At 40.2% G+C, this 25,911-nt stretch overlaps 1 protein-coding gene across 2 annotated transcripts; it reads right to left on the bottom strand.

Moving 5' to 3' along the window:
• On the bottom strand, positions 1-24,052 carry CAMSAP1 (calmodulin regulated spectrin associated protein 1). 2 transcript variants are annotated; one of them, XM_088525353.1, is made up of 18 exons: positions 23,890-24,052; positions 16,242-16,504; positions 15,890-16,051; positions 15,219-15,299; positions 14,236-14,268; positions 10,577-10,718; positions 10,057-10,196; positions 9,870-9,966; positions 9,276-9,453; positions 8,488-8,582; positions 7,748-7,832; positions 4,925-7,358; positions 4,205-4,341; positions 3,914-4,122; positions 3,732-3,834; positions 3,313-3,428; positions 2,580-2,698; positions 1-2,144 (listed from the first exon to the last, which is right to left on the bottom strand). In XM_088525353.1, exons 1-18 carry the CDS (start codon positions 24,050-24,052, stop codon positions 1,842-1,844), a joined length of 4,860 nt encoding a protein of 1,619 aa, XP_088381479.1. In that variant the 3' UTR covers positions 1-1,841. The 2 variants fall into 2 exon arrangements, with proteins under 2 accessions (XP_088381479.1, XP_088381480.1); XM_088525354.1 differs by lacking the exon at positions 14,236-14,268.
• Between the last annotated feature and the right edge of the window lie 1,859 nt (positions 24,053-25,911).

Raw genomic sequence — 25,911 nt, 5'->3', positions numbered from 1 at the left:
TCAGTTAATGATTTTTATTAAATTTCAGTGCTTTCATAAAATAAATATGGTATATAATATCAAACAGTGAGAAATAAAGCACAAGCATGAAAAGCATGGTAACAGAAAAGTTACACTCATGACGGTGTTTAATACTTAGCACTTTAGAAACCATAAAGCCTTTAATTATTTACAAGCAGCAAACTATCTAACATAATTTACAAAGTTGCAGCAGCCTAGTCAAGAAGGACTGGAGGGGGAGAAATGGGGGGATCGCAATGGAAGACCTTCACTTTGCCCTATCTAGGGAGCACTTTATCACGTACCCTATTTTCCCCTTATGTACATAACTCTGTAACGTCCATTATCTTAAAGTTTAATAATTACACTGCATTGTATAGAGCTTTAGCTCATCTCTAGGATGGGGTAGTGCCTTCTGCCTTAAGAGACACATATTCAAGTAACACTTCAAATAAAAGTAAACATGTGCAAACCAAAGTTATAAACCTACGTAATCTTTGCGTAGTAGTGTCAAAACCAGATGTAGCAGGAGCTTATTAATAGGTTAAGTTATGCAGTAGCTGGAGGGACCTACTCAGAAGTCTAGCATGGGCAAAACTGGGAAATAATAATATTAAAAAAATAATAATAATGGAACTGAACTGCAATAATACCCTGTTGCCCCAGACAAAAATGTAATCTGCTGAAACACAAAGATTTTAAGGTCATAACTCAAGATTTAATATTTCAACATGAAAAGAAATCCAAGCCGTTCGACTTATTTGGGGTTTTGAAACAAATGCAAATGTCTCTGTTTAAAAATTGCTTTTAAATGAGAAAAACAAATCAATATATATTAATATATCACCCAAAATAAAAAACATACACACTCTTCATTTTAGAGCATGCTGCTCATTCAGAATAAAGACAGGACAAAGAAAGTAGAATTACGTTTCATGATGTAATAAAAACATTAAAATTTGTGATCCTTAAGTGCACCATCATACAGGAGTAGCGTGCTCAGAGTGGAAATGTTCTATACCTACCAGAATCCATCTTTATTAAAGCAAATTCTTAGGACACTACCTGAAACTGAAATCAGTAATAACTGTGCTCCATTCAGCTTGCCTCAAGTTTCAATCAGGCATATTCCAGCTAGTAGCACCTGTATGCCTCTTCATGATTGTATTCCAGAAATCCTTTAAATTTGCAAACAATTTTTTAAAAAGGCTGACTTTTGCAATCCTTGCAACGCTTATCATAAACCGATACTGCAAGTAAACTCTGCTCTGAGCAGCACAAGTTGGGGCTTTTTCAGAAATCTGAGAGCTGGACTTAACGTTGGCAGTAGATACAGTACAACAATTTGATGTATTAAAGTTCCTCAAAAAAGTCTGAAAGGAAGATTTCCCTAAAGACCATTTAAAAAGCAAAAGCAAAACCCAAAACACTTCACCCAAGATCTTTTCAATCCTCTTACTGGAGTTCAGAGCTTGCCAACTTTAAGAATGTCAGGAAAAAAGAAGGGAATGAGGCGGAAACAAAACTAAATTATTCCCCATTTGTACCGATGAAAAGCTTCAAGTAAAAGGAAATCCACTTGTTAAAGATCTTGCTACATGCACAGTCCCTCATCAGTTGAAACCACAGTAGTTAACATTGGGTGTAACAGCAGATCTATCATTCATAAAAAACACTGGCATTGTTCCTTCATACTTATCTTGCATCCACCGTTTCTGTTTAGAAGCTTCTTAAAAAATGTTTATGGTTCTGCACATTTCATACCAAACTGGAGGAAAATGGTAAACATTTCTTCTTTCATTGCAATCCCACTCAGCAATCTTCTCCCCAAGAGCTCAGTGTCATTTACGAGTCTGAGTCTTCTTTGGCACTGCAGGTCGCTTGGCTTGCCACAAGTGATTATGAATAGTAAGAGCATCCACACTGACAGACATCGTTTTGGCTGGAATCACGTTAAACTGTTTTCTGTCTGAACTGTATTTATAAAGCTTGTCAATCATTTTCTTGGTGATGCTCTTTGGCCCTGTTCCAGTCAGCTTGTAGATTTCTTCAGTGTCAGGATAGTAGCAATAAAGTGCTCTAAACTGGCAGCCAGCATCACGGAACAAAATGATGTAGTGGTTGGCATCACACTTCTCTAGTTCCTGCATTAAAAATAAGTAGGTAAATGTATAAGCATACAGCTTGACCACAGTAAAAATTCTCAAATTATGCCAAGCTTTAGATTTTTTTCATGTAGCTAAATAAGCATTTAAAGTTTTTTAAAACACCTGACAGTAACAAGTATTTCCAGTCCTTTTATAAACTTCTTATAAACTTGTGAGTTGAGAGTGTAACATAAGGTCATGTTTTCCACAAGTCCATACAGTCACTAGAAGCAAAGGAGCCCCAGTGCAGATATTTTCTCTTTTATCTTTAAAGGCAGTAGCCTTTTGTTCTGTTACTGACAACGTTCCTTATTTCATATGTACATTCTAGGAAACAGGACTCACTTGAAGGTATTAATGAGATTATGAAATGAGCATTATAGATAAGTCACCATGGCACTTGTATTCATAACTTGGTATTTTAATGATTACCTCCAATATTGAGTTCTTATGTGGTTCGTTTACTTTTCCAGCAAGACAGCAATGAGATATAGCATTGTGAATAATTGGTTTGTTAGATTTGCTGCTGGGTTCTTTAAATAATTTTGGACCTACAGAAGATAAATAAATATTAATTATTTACCCCACATTTATAAACATTAATCAAGACTATAGATTTTAGCTATATTAAAGCTGTAAACTGCAGTAATTCCAAAACAGTAAGTACATCTTTACTGGATACAACTTAGACTTTGGTAGAGAAGAACTAAGGATTTAAAGTTCTTGTACAAAAAGAGAGGCTATCTTGAATTAAAGACTATGTTCTCTCTTCTTTTTCAACAGTTCTGTTCTGCATAGTTTTCTGTTTTCCCTTTCAAAAATCGCATTCATCTTTTAGCCCTTCCCAAAATAGTTCACAGATTATCCGAATAACTTTTTTTTTCTATAACATAAATTAGCATGTGGCCACAAGGCTTTGCCGAATCTACCACAGCACATGATAATTTCAAATTCTTCCCATATTAGTTCTGAAACACTGAAGCATCTTCATTCAGTAAAACCATAAAAAAGCTTCACTTGCAATAATTAACATTTTTAAGATACTAAACAAAGTTAAATAGGCTGAAAGATTTCTCAAAAATAAAATTGTATCATACCAAATAAACCACAAATGTTTTGACCCTTTATTATTGAAAGATGTCCAAACTAAAATGAAAGTATCCACCTGTGTACTCTGCCACCGAAGCAATCGAAGATGCTGTCGACGCATTTTCCCAGTCACGTTCTGTGTTCCTGCTAGGATTTCTACTCAATATCGGCAAGGACTCCATTGATTCAACCCTATCGAGAAAAAAAATATGCTGTTTTTCACTCAGATCTTGAATAATTCACCAGTTGTTTGTTCTGACTGAACAAACAGTCCCTCTCCCTCCTCCACATTACCAGATTCTCCCCACAAAATTCTATTATTCCTTTGGGAAATAAAAGGAATTTCAAGTTTGTATAGGCTGTCAATACTGCCAGCAACGCAAAATAGAAGCTGAATTCACTAATTATCACTGTGGCTCTGCACCAGCAACTTTATAACTGAAAAAAACGACACTGAATCCCAACACCACTTCATAACATAGACTATTTTTTTACCGCTGAGATGGAGTGCCACCCGAGTGCACACTTTCAGGTTCAGTTGTTGCTGCTGAGGCCAAAGACAGACTGGAACCAGACTGAGCACTGCTTAAATTATCAGCTACAAAATAAAAGAGAATGTGTGAAACTCATGCTATTAAGGCAAATTTGCAAATTCAGTGAGAACAAACAATCCTTACGTGTGGACGAACACTTTGTCCCTGAATCACTGTAAGATTCTTCACGATGGACAGATTTCGGCCTGGGTTTCTTGGGCTTGGATTTGGGTTTTCCAAGACCTTGCTCCTCCAAAATTTGCTGCTGTTTTTTCCTTAAATATTCTTGCTTGATAAGTTCTCTTCGAGCCTTTTCTTCTTCTTTCCGTATTCGGTCCTCCTCAGCTTTGCGACTGAAAAGCAAACACAATGTTCAAAATATAGTAATTCCCCTTATTTTAAAGGCCAAATATCCCTTTCCACTTATGCTAATACCGGGCTTCATCTCTTTTCTGCTCCACTTCAGCCTCCAACTGCTGTTTCCGAATCCGAGCCTCCTCAGCCTTGCGCTGCTGTTTTAGCAGGAATGCTGCACGTTTTTTCGCCAGCTCATCTTCTGCTTTCTGCTCATCCTGCAAAATTCAAATTCATATAGAGCTTTAAGGAATAGAAGAAAATATTAAATTGGACGTTATATGATTGCTGGAAGATTCAGAAGGAATTAAGGAAAACATAATCTACTATTTTTGGAAACTTCTTTCTTCGAACTGAACTTAGAAAAACATTATAATGCTAGTGCATTTGAGGAAAATTTCTTGACATTCTCTGTGCTCTTTCTCTCTCTATATATATATGCACACACATATATCCATATAGATATATAGCTTGTGTGTGTTTACTGAGGGGAAGGGAAGAAAAGCAAGATTAATCTTGGCTCCCCAACAGTTTAACAGAAAAGAGCTCTAAACGGGTGAAATACTGGTCTCCTGGAATTAAACTAAAAACCTAATTAAAATTAAATTAAAAAACACTACAATTACAGATGCAGTTAGAAAAAAAAAAGAAAACAAAACAAATAAAAAAACACCCACACACATAATACTGTGATCACAATGTGTTGCTTTGCACCAGAGGCTTCAAGAACTAAGTGGAAAAGCAAGTTCTAATGCCAGACAAATACGTAGCAATAGCCAGATACCAAGTCGACACACTTACCTTGAAGAAAAACCCCACACCAGACTTCTGATCACCTTCACTAATTATGTCTGTAGAGCTATCCTGGTTTTCAAGTTCTCCTTCTTCTGGAGCTTTTAAATCAGATAAGTCTACTTCAATGAGATTAGCTTTGCTTCTCAATGGCTCATCCACTGGGACGTTTTCTTTTCCTGAGCCATCAGAACAATTCAATCCCGTTTCTTTTAAGCTGTTGTTCACTTCTTTGCTCATTTCAGAAATAATATTTGCATCCTTGGACGTTGAGAGAACAAGTGCCCGTTGATTACTCTCATCATGAAGTCTATAGGTATCAAAGAAACATTTCTCTTGAGATACAATTCCATGATCAGGACTGTTCTCCAGGCCAATTTCTGTTGGTGTCCTTGACAAGCTATTGGGTGGAAACGCTCTTAAATGTGGTAAGGTTTCTAGGCTTGGGGTTGGAGTTTTAATACGTGCTGAATTTTGCTGTCTGTCTTTCCCGACTTTCAGGTCTGCTGGTCTTCCCGATCGAGGATTTCTTCCTTGAGCAAAGCGAGGTGGCTTACGAAGATTATTCATTCCAGTTGGAGATAGGGGCTCGATAAAATGAATTGATGGTTTTACCTTTTGGTCCTGAGAGTTACTTCTGGTACCTGGTGATGGCACTGTTGGAGACTTCATAAGCAGCTCCTGCTGCTGAGAAATCTTTAATATAGCCTGCTGAAGGGTACTGATTGTTTCATTTAGCTTTTCAATAGAGAGATCACATTCATTAATATCGACTTCGCCAACATTGTCTTCGAGAAGGGCAACAGAAATAATCTTAGTTTTTTCTAATTCATGTATAGCAGCAGGGTCTTTTGGTTTAAGTTGTTCAGCAAAAGCTAAGCCTTCTTGCATTCTTACTTTTGTTACTTCTGGAGAATCATTAAGCATTTCTTCTCTCTCCTCATCTTTCACAAGAAACTCCTCAGACTTGGAGCTCAGAACTTCATCTAAGTCTTCCCCATTATGCCGAGGATACTCTTTTGCAAAATGTTCTGGTTTCAGGGGCTGTGGAACATCAGGAGATTTACCTTTTTTAACAACATGCAAGAAAGCAGCCTTGCCCAATTTTAGTCGCTGCCTTGCTGATAAGGCTTCCATCTTCTTCTTCTGAGCTTCTATCGCTCTTCGCTTCTCTTCCAACTGCATATGAAGCTGCACCAATTCAGAAGCTAAAAGATTAACATTATCTTTATTTTGTCTGCTGGGGCTTTGCTCTCGTTTCTGTTTCCAGGTGGTCAGGGGGGCTGGGCAGCTTTCTGATCCATCTGGTGTGGTCTTTTGTGAACTGCTTGTGCTGGACTTTGTTTCATAGCTGTTAAGCCTTTGGAGCTTTCGCTCTGCAAAACTGGTCATTCGGACACTCCCACTCGCCATTGACACGCTACTAACTTGAGAAATTGTACTCAGGCACGGACTGGAACGTCCACTGGCATCATCCTTATCTTCATGTTCTTTCACCTTCATATCTTCTTGCAACTTTGCAGATTCTTCCTCACCTATGTATTTAGCGACTATTGGATGGTCATCTATGACTACCATATCCTGTTCAGCATCATCTATGTCCAAAAGATCTGAATCAGAGTCCTGTCTCACCATAGTCCATGTAGTATCTGCAACATGCGAATTGAGACTTTTCACATAACTTAAATTGACTTTGCTAGCTATGTCATCATCAGATTTAGCAGTATGAAGAAAAAATCCCCCAGTGGATTGCTCCTGAGATGAAGGATCTAAACTGCTACAAGCCAAAGGTCTGGAAGCTTCTAACCCTGCTTCCAATAGCGTTACTGAGTCTGCAGGACTAGGATCTGCAACCGGAGCGAAATCAGAACTAGAAATCGGAGTAAAAGCCTTACTGAGGTCATGGTCCCCATGAGAGCTACTTGTTTTCTTGCGGACCAAAGGCAAGTGTCCCTCATTGAATCGTCTTGTTATAAAATTCCTTTGCTTTCCCTCCCCACATTCATCCTCCTTATTGATGATCTGTTTTTCCTTTGCTGGTTTCAGAACTGCAGGCATCAAGGGCTCCAGGTAAAAGCTGTCTGGTTTGCTTTCGGCAGCCTCGCTGTTCGTTTTTGGAGACCACGCAGTTGCGATGATGCTGGGCACCCTGGCTGATGCATTCTGCAATTCGAGGTCACCACGGTTTGGCCTTTCTTCAGATCTGATTATTGCAATAAGCTCTTCATCTTCATCCTCAATTTCAACATTGTTCAGCAAGCTCTTCCCATTAGTCTTCACTGACGGAGGATGGGCCTGGTTTTTTGGAGTCACATTAACAATGTTAGAAGCAAGACTGTCTTTGCTGATCGATCTAGCCAGACTAATGCTATCACCAGACCCAGGGTCCACGTCAGTGCTTGCAGAATGATGAAGAGCAAATGGTGTTGGCTGAGACAGAGGCCTAAAAGAGATAAGAACAGTCTACTGATGCTCTTGTACAAAAAGTTAGCATTTATTAACTTGAGACTATGATATATAAAGCTAAATTTTTTGCTCCCTTCGAAAAACATAACCTATAACGAAAGTCACCAGTAATACCAAAAGGCTGCTTCAAACAGCTACATTTTCAGATGCTCACTGAAAACCATGCTTAAGACATTTTCAATTATAAGCCTAAAATTTGCAATCTCTGATGACTCACTTTTCTTTGTTTAAAGAAAACAAGTAATTTTTGGCCCAGTTCTAAGGAACTGATAACACATTACTACAAAAAAAAAAACCACACCTACAATCATGGTATTGAGTAGCCATTCATTGAACTGCATTTCAACACGTTAAAGCACCTGTTACCTGGGTTTCTTTTCTGGCCACGCAAGAACTGAACCTCGTGGTTGCCCATCAACACGGGTCAGAGAGTTAGAACGATGTCGATGACCTGAAATATTTTTAAAAGGTCAGTAATTTAGAAACGGTCTTCAAATAAGCACTTGTAATTCTATTTAATAGCAAACACAATAAACTATTTCACCAAGAGATGGCAGCAGAAAATACATTCGCTAAAACATAATACATGAAAGAAAGAGAAATAAAATCAGGAAAGTATGATGCAATGTGACCACATACGCTATGTGATTTTGGGGTTTCCAAACACAAGAGTGCGATTTGGTTGGCATTTAGCTGACAGAAGGAAATAAATTCTAAGTTTCCTTATATAAGCCTTAGGTCTTCAGTAATCAAAAAAATTTACTGGAAATGCACTATCTATCAAGTATCAAGTTTATCATTCTGGATGTTTTTCTATTTTCCAAGGCTTTCGTCACTCATATGCACATAAGACAAATGGCCTTTTTCCTTTCTTTTTACAAAATTGAAAGTATTAGTCTTAAATTCTTGCTCTTCAGATTCTGACAAATAAGCTCATCTGTGGACAAAAATAAGTAAGTAACTTTACCGAGAGATCTTTAAAATCCTTTTTAAAATCATCTTCATCTGCATTAAAAGGGATTTACTGAAACTAATGGTTTTCACTCATTACTGTATTGAAATGGATGGTCACCACCTGCTGAAATCCAGATTCAACATTGACTTACCAGGGCTGTCTTCTCCCTGTAAAGATTTTTGTTGCTTTTGTCTCAAAGGGAGCAGTGGATGGGAAGGGCTAAAGGCAGGGCTTCCTCCTTTGCCACTAATTCAGAAAAACAAGCATCCATTAGTACAAGAAATGCTTTTCTACAGTGAGAGAAACAAAATATGCTGATAATAGTTAATCTGCCCTCTCTTAAAACACAAGAATAAAGAATTAGTTTTCATGCTGATGTTGCTTAAAGAGAAATAAAGGTTTTCAGATGTAACATTACAAGAATAAAAGGCTATCTGAATTCAAAATGTTTTAAGCTTTTGCACAGAGATGGTTTAAAATATGACTCTTAATACTACATTAGAGACAATGACTGAGCTGGCTTATTTGTTGTACTCCAATTTATATCAACCAAGAAAGCTTATTTCTAAATTTCTTGTACAGTAGATCCTATTTAAGCTTGTTTTCCTATTACCATTCATAGAATACAGGCAGTAAAGATGAGATGTGTGATCAGTTCTCATGTTTTACTTTTTCTCCAAAACAGAAATTAGGCAATTTCTCTATAATGCAATGGTTACAATAAATGGTAAGGAATATAGGCTTATTCCAAAAATATCAGTTCCAAGTATTTCCTCAAGCTTGGGAGCTGAAATGTGTTTGGAGACTCACTGCACATAGATCAAAATTCACTTTTATTTGTAGTAAAATTAGAAAATTTAGCATTAGAATTTCCTAGGTTACCAGCTGGAAGAAAAAAAAAATCACTTAACAACATGAAAAAAAGATAAAATGACTTACAGATAGTCAGACTCCTCGGGGTGCAGGTAATATCTATTGCAAGGTTCAGGGCCTGCCTGAGCTGAAGACTGCAGCTCTGCTGGGTTTGCACCAGCAGGGCTGGCCATGAAACTCCGTTTGGTTGCGTTGGAGATCGGAACCGGCGGGCGACTGCTCTTCTGCTGCAGCACTGTTTTAACTGCACATATATTTATAAGATTAATGCAACGCATGTCAACCACCCAAGTGGTAAACATGGAGTTTTTCAGACTGCAGTAGAGTGCAGTGAAATAAAACTGAAAAGAAGCCTAAAGGAACAGTCTTTATTTACAATATTTATTCTATTGTGAGCTTAATGAAAACTAAGCAAGTGCTTAGCAGGGCTAGAAATTACCTGCCTATCTCAGGGTCAGGAGTGAACTCACAATGGATCTAGAACTAGATATTCTTCATCTTGACCACTCTCAAAGGTCTCCAGTGAGCAAGAAGTTTCAGTAGAAATAAAACTCCAAATAAAACTATTTCAGTAGAAATAAAAAACCAACTTACAGTACATTATACTGTAAGGTTTTAGTTTTAATGCACTTATATTTAATCAAAATTTTAAAAAATTACCATCTTTTATTTCCTGAATATCCCTCGGCTGTACAAAGTCTGGTTTGACATTTTCAAACCACCAGAAGAGTTCCGCAATGAAAACCATGACATTAGGCTAAAAATAGAAAACAAAAGCATGATAAACAAAACAGATTGTTAATGATTTACCTACATTTAAAAATATATCCTTCATTATGTTTCTTACCTTTAAGACCAAAGGAGCGTATAACATGTCCTCCAATGTGAGGTAAAAACATTTGTTTAGATACTCATTTGAGAATTCTCTCAAAAGTTGAATATTATAGAGGCTGTCTGCAATGGAAGTTACCTCCTTCAAGCAAATATCTAGAAAGGTGAAAGCGCATGAATCCATTATGGCACTAACAAATTAAAGCTTCAACCACAAAGAACAGAAACATGACATACAAAAGCTTCACAGACTGTTACACATTACCTAGATCTACAAAAGATCTAGGTAAAGATCTATAAACTCTATTAGGGTTTAGAAAAAGCAGAGCAGATTCTAAATACATTATTTTTTTTAAAGGGTCTGCTTTTAAAATGCATTGGTCTTATGTATATTTCATATACGACAGTACTCTTGTTTGTTATAGACTACCACCTGTTGGATGCACTGCACTTATCTTTGAACTTTTATTTCTAGTTTAACTTTTATGATCGAATATGTTTTATTGGTATTTTTTTTAGAAACCCTAATTACATACCATCTAGTTTCATGTGCTCTGGGCAATAATAGTGTATCACAGCTAAAAGAGCAGCACCATCACTCCCATCCTTCATCAAATCTTCAAGCAAAGGAAAGTAAGGCAACTGCCTGCTTGAAAGATGGTCTCTTCGGTAACGCACCTACCAAGAGAAAAGAAGGGCTCACACAGCGCCAGGGAGAAAGGAGTTTTTTCTTAAGCATTGAAAACTCTTTATGGTAGATTCTTTAGAACATTTTATCTAACTGAAAAACAGTTTACAAGGTAACACACTTCTCAACGGAAGCCAGTTCAGAAGAAAGCTGTACTTGCTCTTTACTCATCTTCCTCGCATGTGAACACAACCCACACTCCTGAATTGCAGCCTTCCTCCCCACACTTTAACTTACGACAAGCAACGTAAGTCAAAATCCTTCCACACAGATTTCTGAATGTAGCAGATCCAAACCAATAAAGACAGACTAAATATTTTCTTGAAAGAAAAAGACCAGCAAAAAAAAAAAAAAAAAAAGACACTTGTGATGGACTTTTCCCAAAAATGGTCAGCAGCAGGAGGAAGTAGGCAACGGAAATCAATGGCAAAGGCCTCCTTGACTTCACTATAAATCAAACTTTCCCATCCCCTCAAAATCTGGAGGGTGGCTAATGCGTAACTGAAGGCAACGCATTAAAGAATAAAACTAAACCAACATCGCTCCATGCAATTTTGGTAAGAGCAGTTTTAGCCTTGCTATTCATTAAGGGTCTGCATGTTAGATTAGATTAGTAGGCTGTATCTAAACTCCAGCAACAATGATCCACCACCAAGAGGAACAACACATTTGGGAACCTGGCAGAAATATTTTTTTTTTTAGTGTTCGAAATGATTTCTTTTATACATTAAGTGCATAAATGTAACTTGGAATCTCGCATGAATCTTGACTGATGCGCTTGCCTTAATAGATATAATCAGAGAACACAAAAAACACAGCAATAAAAAAGTCAGATTTTACCAATGGCATCATACACTTTCCAAGACAGCTTTAAAAAGCTGTCTCTATAAACGTACACACACACACTCATCTGTGTCAATTTAGGATGGCACAGGCTGAGAAAAAATCTGTTTAAAAAGAATGAAGGTCACTTACAATCAGAGCAAGAAGAAGAATAATTTATTTATTCGCCTATAGGGCACAAATACAAAACAAGCTACTCTAGGTCCTCCTGGCAAAGCAGGCAATTCTAAAAGCTATGGCTACACACTAATGCTATTTTTTCTTTCCTTTTACCAGGTGTAAATGTTATTTTTCCCCAGCCTGGGGCACTCCACAAACACGGAACGGAACGGGAATCATACTGTACCACACGAGCATACTCCAGTGGCTCCCGCATGCAGTGCGAGATGGCATGCAGCAGATCGGGCTCACGCAGAAAGAAACGGCGAGACACAGCATGGTCATTATGGAGACACGCGACAAATCAAAGGCATCAGCAACATCCATTATGCACTGCAAATGTGGCCACCAAGCCCGACAAAATAAGCGCATACACTAAGGTGATCTGGTTAGCTTAAAAGGTTCGTTATTGACCCACTTAGTCCAATTAAACACATTAAAGACAAATTCAGAATTTCCTTTTTACGTTTTTGTTACTACTAAATTTTAAGTAGCTACACGTATTTTCTTTGCAACAGGTTTAATGGGAATTTAGACCTATCACAGCCAATACTGGGAAATCAAATATGTAAGACCCTCTTTTTTTAACTTTGGTGAAAAATACACGCATCCATCACTGGTGATGTTTTTATGGACTTCTCCATTTAACTCCTTACATTTTCCCCAACTTTTCCTCTCTTAACCATTCCTTCTTTTATAATGAAAACTGTCATTCTTTGTTATACTCTAAGCTTTGTTTTGTTCTTTTCTTTTTTTTTTAAATACATAACCTATTTGTTTGCATTAAAGTGCACAAATGGGTGCTACGGGACTCAAAAATGAGTTAACTGTATGCAGTAAAAAATGAAAAAGCATGACTTCAGTGAAGACAAGTGCCTTTGATAGCCTCCAAATCCCAAAAGAAATAAAGAAATAGGGAGAAGAGACACAACGTGAGAAACAGTGTGGAGACTGCAAGGAATATGTTAGCAAAGCAGTATAAAACGAGGGGTACTGGACTAGCAGTGAGATGATTTCAGTCAAACTTCTTCCTCTACCCCAGACTTGCTCAATGCTGTCAGGCAAGTCCAATCCCTTTCTGTATCTGTTTTTTCTACTCCCCCCCAGATGCCTCTTTATATTATAAACAGCTTCAGCTTCTTAGAAACGCTGTCCATGCAGCCCCAAACACAACTGGCATCTTTAAGCACGCAGGGAACATACGTGGTAAGCGCCAGGGGTCAATATTTCATTATATGCTGCCTCAAATCATGACATAAGGCTGGGAGATGGGGCTCTATCCCACGTTTTACCAGCCTGCAGGTCCTCATTTTAATTTCCTTTATTTCAGAAATGTATTTCCATTCCAATGTCCATTCGTTTATTTGAACCCAATGAAAGATGTGGGCCAGAAGGGTGGACTGAGCTCTCAGTGCCAAGGCAGGAGGTTGTGGGGACAGGAGGCTCCTGCCTTTCCCAGCTGAACCAGGAGCTGGGGAACAGCTCTCCTCGGCCCGGACAGAAAAACGAACGGCAACAGACCCGGCGAGCAGAGGAGAAAGGGCAGCACGGCCAAGGAAAACACAGGAATAACGGGAGAGCTCCACAAGTTCAAATAACACCTGGAAGCTCAGCCAAGAGCAAGCAGGCTGTTAGAACATTCCACTAAAACAAAACCACATCCATTTTCACGTTTCATTTATCAAAAAATAAAATAAATCCTTCTTTTTTTGATATGTAGGGTGTTAATTCTGTCTTTTCTCCCACTGTGTCAGCTTCAGTCTCTTTTAATTTACCATTTAATTTCAATAATTGTAATAATGGGTCCTAAATGGTTCTGGTTTTGATTTATAAACCTAGTAAAAGCTAGGGGGCTAGCTTTTAGGAATAGCTAGCTTTCTCTTACTTATATTTAAACATGTGGTTGAATAAATGGAGAAGTAAGTATTTTATTTTACAGAAAAGCCAGAGCTACACTGTGGTTTTATATATATATAAATATATACATATATATAATATATATATATACTTACATATACTATATATATTTATATATACATATATATATATATAAATGTATCCATGTATCTATAAAAGAGAATGCAAAAGCATTACTTAACAAATTACTCTTACCACCTAGAATATCTTAACTATCCAGTTAAAATGAAGCAACCATTTAATCTGACCAGCTTTCATATCACCTTAGTGTGGCAGACAATTGCATCCTTGCAACAAGCACAGCAAATGCAATAGTTTCAACCACTGTTAATTTTCTGAGTTTTTTCGCTGCTACTCCACATCCCTCACTCCTATGGCAACAATTTTGAAGTGCTGTGAAGTGATTATGCTATATGCTGTACAGTATGCAAAAAAAAAGTCATGAAAACTAAGCCTGATGAACCAAAACCAAAAGACAGTTTTAGAAATGATTATCTAAGAAGCATCATGATGGAAGCAAACACTCTGAAGAAATTCCCAAAGCCATGGTTTTGTGGATGACAACTGGTGTAAAAGTAGTTCACTTACAGGTACTAATTTCCAATACCATTTGGAAGGAGACTGCTCAGGAAGCAAGGAAAGGAACGTAGGAACAGGAAAGGAACATCAGCGATGCAAGTTAAACGTAGCAGTATTTAAATGCACTTAAGCAATAAACACTTTCATATTTTAGAGTCATCTTGGCATGGAAGTTTGAATTAAAAATATTAAAATGAGATCCAATAGTCTTTAACAGCCAAATAGTTAACAGGATCCTTCAGATCACACACCAACATGTAAATTAAACAGCTCTTAAATCCCTTATCAGTCAAGGATATTAGTTTACATAAAAGGCATGTGAGGAAACCTTTGCCCTCTATATCAAAGTAAAACAATTGTGTCTAGCTCATGTCACAATTTTATCCCCTTTGCATAGCAAAGTCAATTTGAGGAATGAGCAGAGATTATTTTTCAGGTTTCAGTAAATCATAAATTGAGAGCACATACAGCCAATATACATTCTATTTGAGAAAAATTCATTTTACGTTCTCCAGAAATGAAAGTGTAGTATATATTTGCAATGTTAGTGCATTGTGAGTTTCAAGGGAAAAAGGTGGAAAAAATTGCACGCACACACACGTAACATTTGAATGCCAAGAATACGCTTACCAGATAGAATTTGATTAAGCCCTGAATTTGTATTAGATAATTAACCCATGCAAAATGAAAATGCCCAAAAGCTTTCAAAATCTGTTATGTATTTTGCACTTTAAAAACAGAATTACGCTTATCCAGATCATAACATTCAAAGGTTGAGCAAGTTAGTCTATCTGGAACTTAAAAGGGAAGTTGACAGATACTACTGAGACTAAAGGTAGTTAAGGGCACTGATGATACACACAGGAATTGCATGCACAAAACCTCAGAAGCTTCAACACCTGGATGCCTCACAATAATCCAACAAAGAAAATATTGAGATATTTTGCTTAAATCTGTTGTCAATACTTCACATTAAAACAAATTTATTTTACCTTTTGGTGTCCCGGACTTTCCATTAACTGCTGTTTTAATTTTATCTCTTTCTCTGTTATCTCTCTCATTTTAAGGTTCACCTAAAAAAAGCACCAGAAAGATCTTAAAATACATCTGAATATGTTTTTCCACTAGCTGTGTTTTTTTTTCCCCAGTCAACAGTCAATCTATTCTAAAAATATTAAAAGTTTATACAATAATGTAGAACAGAAAAAGAGGAATCTTGCACGCATTTTCACTTTAAATGGAGAGAATTTATCATAGAAACATAGGTCTGCTTTTGATTTCACATGGGTCGCCCTCAATCACAAGAATCCTTAGACCCATGTAAGATGTATGGACATATAAATAATGTTAGTTTTCAAGATCAACCATAAAGCAGTGGCTTTAATTACAACGATTTTCCTTCTAAGGTTGTGGAAAAGCTTAGGTTAAAAAAAAGGTTGATAGCAATACAAGTGCAATTAAGCATTTATTTATAGTTCTCCAAAGGGAAGCATATTTCCATAAAAAATGCAAATTTATGAACAAACTCAGCCTATCTTCCAATGTACATCTCATTATTATATGATACATAAAAAAATGTGTTCTTCTGGGCACCTAAGTTCGAGAAACAACATTTGAAAGTGATGACAAAAAACAGGCACACTTTTCTCAAGATAAATTTTACCTTGTTAATCCAGAAAACCATTGCATCCTCCAGATCATAGGGTAGTTCTTTTGAGGCACTGAACGTAGAGAAACGCTTGACGCTGGCGACCACCTTCTCAATGCTGATCATTTCTACAGTATAGGCCATCATCAGAGCATCGATCATTGCCATATGAGAACTCTAGAAGAGGAAAGCAAAGGCTATTGCAAAACAACATCCTTTAAGGAGGAGTCTTTAAATATTCCAGCTGTATTTACAATGAAAAATTTCCCAGCTTAGCAACCTAGAAATTAAGAGCTCTTCATTCCATTAACCATTTTAAATAGTGTTAAATAAAAAAAGATCATTAGGTGGATTTAATTAAGCTAACCATTTTGATTGGTGCGCAGCCCAGATCGGATTCAGACACAGGTGTATCATCGCTCTCCATGACGTAAATCCCTTTCCGAGACAGAGCCTGGATCACGGACTGGTGTCCCTGCAGAGCAGCCACCTGATCCCCCTTCAGAATGAGGCTGCAGACACGACAGTAGAGCTCGCTGGACAGCAGCAGCTTGATCACGGGTGGTTTAATGTGCTCCTGCTCGTACTGGTCTATGTAGAACGGGTCCTTCAGCTCTTCCGGGACATTATCTGAAACAAAGTGTTTCAACAAGAGGCATCTGTAAGTGGCAACTATTATAAACAAGAAAATACACTTGAATTCAAAGGCGGCCTGTGGAAAAGCAAAACAGTGGAGTGAACATGCAAACTAAAAGATATTGAATATAAAAAAATATAGTTTCGTATTGCAAATGTTTTTTGGCAGGTCTTTGTGTTTACATTTTCATTAAATAGAAGTATACATAATTAGCTCCCTGCTCACACACACCTCAGTAAGTAACCTGCAGGTTATCGTCAGCTTTCTCAGATTACTAAGGCCCCAACTCAAGGAAGCACTTCAACACAGACAAAAATAAATAAATAAATAAATTAAAGCCTAAGATGCAGATTTATTCAATTTGGATTTTTAACCATCAGTTGATTCACTTTGAAATGATACTATTTCCATATGTTGTCTTATAATTTTATGGAACTGAACACAGGTCCTGAATGTAGTAATTCACATGCAACATAAAATTAACAGAACAGGAGCTTTGATCCCTGCACAGCGCTTCTTCCCTGCGCCTCATGCAGACTTAGAGCACATCTGCTCCCGAGAGCAGAGCTTCCCAGCTGGCAACACTTCATCCCACAGCCTTCCCATGCCCACTCCCCAAGGGGCTTTTCCTTCATCGCAACCATAGCACTATTCTTAACATTATTCAAACTGGTTTGCCCCCAGGGGCTGTGGAGCTGTAACTGTATTTAACAGTTATTTCCAGCTCCAGAAGGAGATTGACAGCTTCCATTCCCAATGACTGAGAAAGGAACCAAAACCCAACTCTAAAGCAGTCCGTATTACTCAACACTTCAGCTTTGTTACAAGCACCTGCCCCTTAAACAACCTAAGATACATTGCTTTTTAAATAGTTGGAAATAACAGCATGCTAGCTGATACTCAGAAACATCTGTGATGAAGTACATCGCTGGTAAGAGCATTAACTTTATTCCAATGTTTAAAAGGATTTTTTTAATACAAAAGCAGGCCTATTCAAAGCATCTGAAATCTGAAGCATTTCCTTAGCATGATGTTTTTGCTAAAAAATGCCTTCCACCAATTCCACAGCACCGCAGCACAGAGTAGCCAAGCACAGTACAGAGTATCTAAGATTACTGTCAGAAACTGGACAAAAAAATAGAGTAAAACGGGGCAGGTAAATATACTGGCATTCTCATTCCTTCCTCACCAGGCTTTCACATTATTAGTCTTTGACCAAGCTGAGCAAAATCCAGAACATGTAAATCAGAACTGTCAGAACATGAGTCTTAGCTTGCTGTGTAACTCAGACAGGAAGGCATCCCCAAACCGATTATTGTTTAAAATAGCAATATTTTAAAGATTCTTTTTTAGGTCTTTCCTAGCAAATAAAATCGTCAATCTACTTCTTGGCAATGCGATTTGCTGACACAAAAATCAATATACTTAAGACTCTCACTAAAAAAAGAGACAGACAAATATCCCTAAGTACCTCCTATTTTGGATGCTGTTCTCTGATTGGCATTTCCAGTAGAGAGATCTGAAATGGTCGTCTTTTATGTTGAAGAACCTTCTAATTTCATGTTTCTTGTCTCCATATAATTGCTTACAGACTGAACAGATTAGATCAGGATTAAAGGTACAGGGAAGAAGAAAATAACTTCTAGTATCCTGACTAATCTGCTCCATAGCTCATTCTTGTTCCGAAGAATTGAATGTCATGCATTTCTGTACCCAGATTACAACAGAGATGCCAAATTGTATTTTAACAGCATGATAATAAGTTATTCCTAAATACCCATTTTCTGCTGCTTGCAACTTATCTCACTGTAAACACTTGCCCTGTTTTATTTTTTGTATTTTTAGTGTTTGCAACACTTCTGCCCGCTGAATTGAGACCAGAGACTATCTGCTATAGAAAGGCACGATGTTTTAAGCGATGTGATGTCACAGCTAAAGGATTGCTGAAACTTGAAGATACAGAGACCATCCCAACGCTCAGGTGCAGTAAATACTAGGGCTTTACTATATGATTCAAGGCTGCTTCATATTTTTCTTGTGGACATCACTTTCCTGTCCACACAGCAGCACGAAAGAAACAAAAAAAGAAACAAATAGCAGGAAAAACTAATGTGAAAAGGATGCTCAAGAAGCCTGAACGTATAGGCTGGGAAACATCCACACAACATATTGTAGCTACCTATTATACAATGTAATTACCTCAAATTTGAGATAAGTCTTTCCAGTCAGCCACATCATAGTATTATCTTCAATATTTGAAATCCATATCTGCAAGTACAACCTAGAAGACGTATTTACCTTCCACATCTCTGCTAATTGTTTTTATCTATGGTATAATGCCACATAAAACAACCAGCTGCAGCACACAGACCTGCCCGTTTGCCAAAATCCACTTACAAATGTCAAGATTCCCACATGGCCAAAACATCAGAAACGAGCCATCAGATTTAGAGCAATTAAACACCGCCAGAATTAAACAACATTAATTTAATCTACAATTATATCATACCGACACACAAGTATCCACCTTTTCCTCAGCATTTTTTAAGTCTAGATCAACTCCAAACACACCATATGCTTTTAGCTTGCCTTAGTACCTAAAATATCGATGCTCTTTCCACAGAAAAAGGCCAATCTTTTCAAGTCTCAGTTTCTAGAGGCATCTTGTTCAACACTTTACTTTCATGACCTGTAACTGTATTTAGCTGTTGTAAAAAAAAAAAAAATCAGTTTTAAATCCTGTATTTTTACAGATGAGTACTTTGGACTTCTGGAAAACAAACAAAACCTGACACCAGAGCAATTCACTTCCAAGCTGTTTCTACAAAATTTCTGGTTGGACTGAATTTAGCAAATTGTGCAAAATTGCAAAGCAAAAACATCTAAACTATGTCCCGGTTTGTTTACAATAAGCAAATACAGTCTTAACACCATCTTAAGATAACCTCTTGATTCCAAAAGTAAGCCACTTTTATGTTACTATTGCACATTACTGAAAGGCTTGCAAGCATCTTTAGTGAAAGCAGAGCACACTCCTGACTATTCACTTTGTCCTAAGTTTTCTATCAAGAATAGTCCAAGGATATGTCTGAGGACTAAGCTTAGGATCAGACCTGACTGGTTCTCTTTTGCACACTGATATTATATAAATTTTACATGATGTCAGTTGGCAGCTGCAAGCAGAGAGCTCGTCACAGAACAAAGACACTCACTTCTACCATCTACACTTAACAAGCTAATAATATATTTTTCATGTAGCACAGCAAAAAAAAATTGTAAGTGCTCCTGCCTCAATAAGTATGGCAGAAAGATAACCTCTACCAACCTCTCCTCTAAAGGAGAGGAAGCTCAAGGGAACTCAAAAACAAGCCAGCACAATTTCTCATGAAGCTATTTTGCTGTAGTCCTTCATGTCAATGAGTTCTATTCTCTCAAAAAAAATCAGTATTAAGTATAATTTTGTGTACAGCAATTTAAAAGATTACAAAAATAGCTGCACACACAGAAATAAGGAACCCAGAGGTCTACTTAAGCAGTCAGTTTAGCCCAGGAAATATTTTTACACTGACCGCACCAATGATTGCTGCCTATGGGTAGCTAGCCAATCCTGTAAGCCTTATTTAACAGGTAAATGTTACCTACTTACTTCAAAAATAAAAAAGCACTGCTTGAATTCCCTCTGCTGTGCATTAAGTTAATGTGTAGCTTTCCTGCCAGTATCTTACCAAAGGTCTCAGGTTAATGTCAGGGATAAGCCTGGAATCCATGCAAAGCTCCTAGCCCAAGTAAGTAGGTATAAGCCACCCAGTTCAATTTGACCAGTCTGAATTTTAAAAACTATTTTTAAAAAGCAGCAGCATTTATTATGGAAAAGGATCTGAACAAGACACTAGCTGAGAGCAAGCTGGAACATAGAAATCTCCCATATATTCCTTGGATATCTAAATTTCAATTCTATAGCCATGACAATGGAAAGTGTAATTCCTACACATAAATTAATGCTGTACTAGCTAAATCTGCTGAGATAATGAAATTTTTCACTGTCGTTGTACATTTTTTCAAGTTGTAATAAATGAAAACTGACCACTTTTGTCAGAGCCTGAGGGGACCAGTACACTGAAAGATCAGGTCCATTTCACTCTGCTCAGCTTTTTCCAGTGTGTGGTCCTATTATTATTTGGAAATCTGGTTTATTCTAATGACTGTGAAAAAGCAGCATCTCTCACGGATGACTTGCCAAGCTTATCTAAACCTCCCATAACTCTCTTCTGAAAGGTCAGGATGATTTTGCAAAGGGATTTAAGCATCCTGTGAACTAAAGTCCCACAAAAAGTCAACAGCAACTTTCCTTCTAAGCCACCTAACAAGGCACAATTTTATTTTCAAGCTGCTATTAGAATTCCTCAGAACTCTTTACATGCACATTTAGACCACATGTAATCAAGGTTCACTGATATTAAAAAAATAATTTTGTTCTTATCGAATTCCATTCCCTTGAACTACTGTCTCAGCCAAACAGACTTTGTATCTTCCAGGTGTACAGAGGCTCCTGGATGTTTGTCCATAGCCCTTCACAGAGATGCAAGCGCTCCCAGATTTGTTTGGGGAGAGGGAGGGAGCAGGCTCCGAACGGGGGAACACCTTCCTTCAAAACACCATTCCTCTCCACTCTGGAATTGAGACAAACAGTCGTAAAAGCTCCCTCCGGAGCCCATCTGTGCCTACCAGGCGGCTCCAGGAGGAGCTCTCTGCTCCACAAACAGCAGGCCCAATTCCCAGGAAAAAAAGGCGAGGAGCAGGATGCTCGCTAGCAGGATTTGTGCCCAGGAGGGAAGGTCGCTCGCTTGGCTACCAAAATCCTCTTTTTAGGATTTGTGGAAAAGACAGAACGCCTCAGCAAATGAGGCAGAGCCCAGGCCAGGCCTGCATGCCTTCAACAGCTCCTCTTGGGCGAAAGAAAAGGAAAAAGGAAAGGAGCAGCATTTTTCACAAGCACAGCAAGCTCAGATGTGGAAAGTCCCAATATCTTGCAATATTAACGAGAAACCATGGCTTCAGATAAACCAACAGTGGTAAGTGGCTGGAAGTAACAGTCTATATCTGAATCAAGTTTTTGTTGTTGACCATTCTCACCCCTAAGTCTGAGCTTTGCCTTACTCAGGTGAAAATGAGATCCACAAAATGCACTAGCATGTGCAAGGCTGGGGCACAACATTATGTGCAATCATCTATGTCTATTCCAAATCCAGCATTTCAGAAAAATACTCTTTAGTGGACACTTGAGGACAGTTATGGAAAGCCTACAGATAAGAATTACTGTGCAGAACATAAGATACTGTTTTGATAGTATAGAGAGAGAAACATCTTTTTTTTTATAAAATTGTCCAAGACTAAGAAGCCTAAAATAACAAAAAGCTTCAAAAAACAAAACAAAACCCTCTCCATTGCTTTGTAGCTGTCCAAGACTTAGTGAATGACATCAATATATTTTTTTTAAAAAAAGAGAAAAAAAAAGAAAGACTCAGAGACAATGAGTAACGTTAAGTTCAAACATTATTCAAAATCATCATTTTTTTAATCCATCTATGAATTAAAGAGGCTTAAATGTTTCCAAGCATTTTGCAATGCTATTCTAGAAGTAATGTTTACTGTGTGACAACGCCTGCAGGAGCCATTTCAAAAATCACACTAAATTTCCACAGGCCATGGTGCTACAAAGATACTCATGGCCAGAAGACCCCGCTCACTGGAGCTCACCAAGAACGGCCGTGCCAAAATCCCCAGCAAAAATAAATTCTTCCTACTGTTCCTGGCATTTAATTCCTAAAGCACGTGAGCTGAATGAGCCTAAAAAACAGCTCAAAATCCTGGCAAATGCAACCTTCTCTACACTGCAGATCTCATCACTGGCACTACTGCAGAGACTAAAGGAAACTAGGAAAGATTTGGGCTTTTTCCCAATGAAAAACATACTTAACCAATCCTGGTCCATAATGGAGCCACTAGCAGAGAAACACGAGACCCTACAGCTTTCCTTGTGGTGCATGATCCATGCTATTTGGAATTAGTGTTCTTTTGAAATAAAGTCAAAATATTAACTAGTGTCTCCATGTCAGGAATATACGTTTTATCTCTGGCCACTAAGAAGTCTTCAGTGAACGTTATAAACAATTCCAGCAATTGAAAAATATTTACATGAGAAAATGCCTGTTTAGTTCTTGTAAGCCATCAACATTATACGATAACTCTCTCAAAATTCCCACTTTTTCTTTTTTAATTTCCGTTCAAACATTATAAAACTATTACTTCCTTTCTGCTTTCAGCACAATCCTGAAGGTGAAGAAGACACTGACAGTGCTGGAAATATTAACACAAAAAAAAATGTCATCCTTGGGGAAGTATTTCCTCTGTGTTATTTAACTGTAGGAATGGACTGCTTTGCTTCAGCCTTGCCACAAAGCGAGCTAGTGTTAATCCACTAAGCATATTATGAGTTTGGCAAATCAGACTTAGATTAATAGGGCTATCTCATTTTCCAAAACAAGATTTTGTACACGTTTTGTACATATTATGTTTTGTTCTGGATAAACAACTACTCTGTCACATTTCTACAGAACGAAGCCACTTAAAACTCTGCGAGTACCCAGCAATCAAGGTTCAGAATAGATAGGTCTAGCTCAAAATCTAGCCCTTCACAAAGGATGCTAGGAAAATATAAGTAATATCCAGCAAATCTTCATTTTCCACATTTGACTGTAACGGTTCCAAAAACATAAAGGAAGGAAACCCTTCTATTCATCACAACCTGCTGTTTTACATCACACAGCACAGATACCTTTTATCTATTCAAGCCAACGGGGTGGGGTTTTTTTACGACATAAAAGCATTTTGCCGATGGATTTCTTCTGCTTCGTTTTCAAGCAAATGCCGAAATCTGACGAATGAAAAAACAAAAGGGGGGAAAAATAGAAGAAACAAAACAAAGCCCAAGCTCCAGCATACAAAGAGCGCGAGGCCGGAGCATCAGCGGGCCACGGTGAGCAGCCCAGGGAGCACGTTAAGGCCTCAGCAGCCTGCAGGGGCTCCAGGGGCACCCGCTCCGGTGCCACCCGCTAAAAGGAAGATTCAGACATTTCGAGGGAGAGAATAACTCGGAATAACTCCCTGTGGGCGTCCACCACCAGGCCTGCTGGCACGCAGCAGTTCACGCCGCTTCGCTATTCCTGCCGACGGCACCGGGAAACGCCGCAGCGTGACAAGAGGGTAGGCTGGCATGACCGTGGATGCTTCAAACAAAGGCAATTTCGGGCAAATTTCGGCGCGGAGGCGGCAGGCGCGAGGCGAGGAGCGCGGCCGCCCGCCCGTGCCGCGGCCTTACCTATTCCGTAGGCTTTCGCGCAGATCCATTGCAGATTAGCAGCTATTTTCGCTCGGGCTGAATCATAGAGCTCCAAAGGGACGATCTCGAGGGCGCCGTCGGCCAGGGCATCCATCTTCCTCCGGGCGCCCTCGCCGCCCGCGCAGGCATCAGCATCCACCATCTGCGAGGACAACAAAAGGCCGACGGTGGCACCGGTGCCCCCCGTGTCACCGCGCGGCGCCGGGGGGGCCCTCAGCATCCCCCGGGGGCGGAAGGCAGCAATGGAGGAACACCGAAAAATGACAGCTCGAGGGCGGGCATATTATTTTTTATTATTATTTTTAAAGTGGGATTTGGTGGGGGGGGGGTATTTTTGATTTTTTTTAAGGTTTTTTCAGGCTGGCATTAAGCGGAATGGGAGGGGGATGGAGGGGGGGTGTCGCTGCCCATCACCTGCGCGGGGATAAATAATGAGGTAAATGAAAGAGATAAATAGAGAAATAAAGAAAGAAATAAAGAAAGAAATAAAGAAAGGGCCGCGTGGCCCCCCCCCGCCGCCCCGCACCTGCGGCCGCGCCCGCGGGCAGCAGCAGAGGCTCCGCGCGCGCACCCCCATGGCGGCCGCGGAGCGGGGCGCGCCGCGGCGGGGCGCGGAAGGGGGGGTCCCCCCGCGCCGCCCCCAGCCCGCGGCGGGGGCGGAGGGAGAGGGGGCGCAGCCCGCCCCGCCGCGGCCTGCAGGCCCCGCCGCCGCCGCCTCCCGCTCACCTTCGCGCGCCCTCAGGGCCGCATCGCCGCGGGGCCGGGGGGCGGCGGGGGCGGCGGGGCCCCGCCGCCCGGTCCCGCTCGCCGGCGGGGCGGGAGGGAGGGAGGGAAGGAGGGAGCGGGAGCAGCCGCCGCCGCCGCCGCCGCCGCCGCCGCCGCCGCCGCCGCCGCCGCCGCCGGGCCGGGGCTGGCTGCGCTCGTGCCCGCGCGCATGCGCGCGCGCACCCACGGGCCGCGCGCCCGCGCGCTCGCCCGCCCGCCGGGAGGAGGCCGCGCCCGCAGTGCGCACGCGCGCGGCCGTCGCCGCGGCAACCGTTGCCCGGGCAACCGTTGCCGGCCCGCGCGTGGCGGGGAGGCCGCGCGTGGGGAGGCCCGCGCGGCCCCCCCCGGGACTGCGGGACCCCCCGTTTTCCCTCCCTGAGGGAGTCCTGGTTCCCCCCAGCCTCGCGCAAACACGCGGCCGGACCCGGGCCTTGACAATCCGGCCCCACACGTGAAAAACCACGAGTGTTTCCGCCCACGCTAGTCCCAAAGAGCATTTATTCAGCACACGCCACCCTGAAATGTCACAGGTTGCAGCAGCGGGTGGCCTGGCCTCAGCAGCGTGCGCCGTTCCTGGCAAACGGGGAATTTCATCACCTGCTTCACCGTTTACCTGGTTTCCTTTTGTTTTCCCCCAGAAACCCCGGGCAGGCCCAAGACACGTGGCCTTCTCCAGGCGTCGGGTGTTTTATTTCACGTCACCACGAACAACGACCTGACGTTCAAAGGTTGCGGCAGCGGCTGCCGTGCCTCCGCACGCGGGATCACAAACAAGGAGAGCGGGAATCCTGCGCCAGGAGCTCCCTCCTCGTCCTCCAGCCTGTGCTGGAAGAGCTGAGGTTGCTCTGCAGGCTTCACACACTGTAATTTTGTGGCTTTATTGTTGTAACAAGCTGCTTTGTTTCTAGATTAAGTATTAAAGGCCCAATCCAAATCCCTTTAAACACCAGAAGAATGTTTTTGTTCAGCCCGCGGCCCAGGCACGAAATGTGCCCCAGGAACAGACGGGGACAGTGACAGCGGTGACCCGGCTGGAGGGACAAGGCCGTGTCCCAAGAAAAGCGGCCTAGTTTTGCATGCAACGTGTCTTAGCTGTTCGTAAAGAATGGATCTAATTGCTAAACTTGCCAGAATCACTTAGAAAACGTGAAACAAAATGTGGTTCAAGAGGCTGGCAGGTTACACCAGTCAGTATGTGTCAGTATAAACCAGAGCCCTGAAAACTCTCTAAATAAA

Source organism: Tinamus guttatus, unplaced genomic scaffold (assembly GCF_059628265.1).
Source record: "Tinamus guttatus ecotype Peru unplaced genomic scaffold, ASM5962826v1 Tinamus_guttatus_pri_ptg000226l, whole genome shotgun sequence".
NCBI classification, from domain to species: Eukaryota; Metazoa; Chordata; class Aves; order Tinamiformes; family Tinamidae; genus Tinamus; species Tinamus guttatus.
Note: the sequence above shows the minus strand (reverse complement) of the source record. Positions and strands in the feature narration are given on the sequence as shown.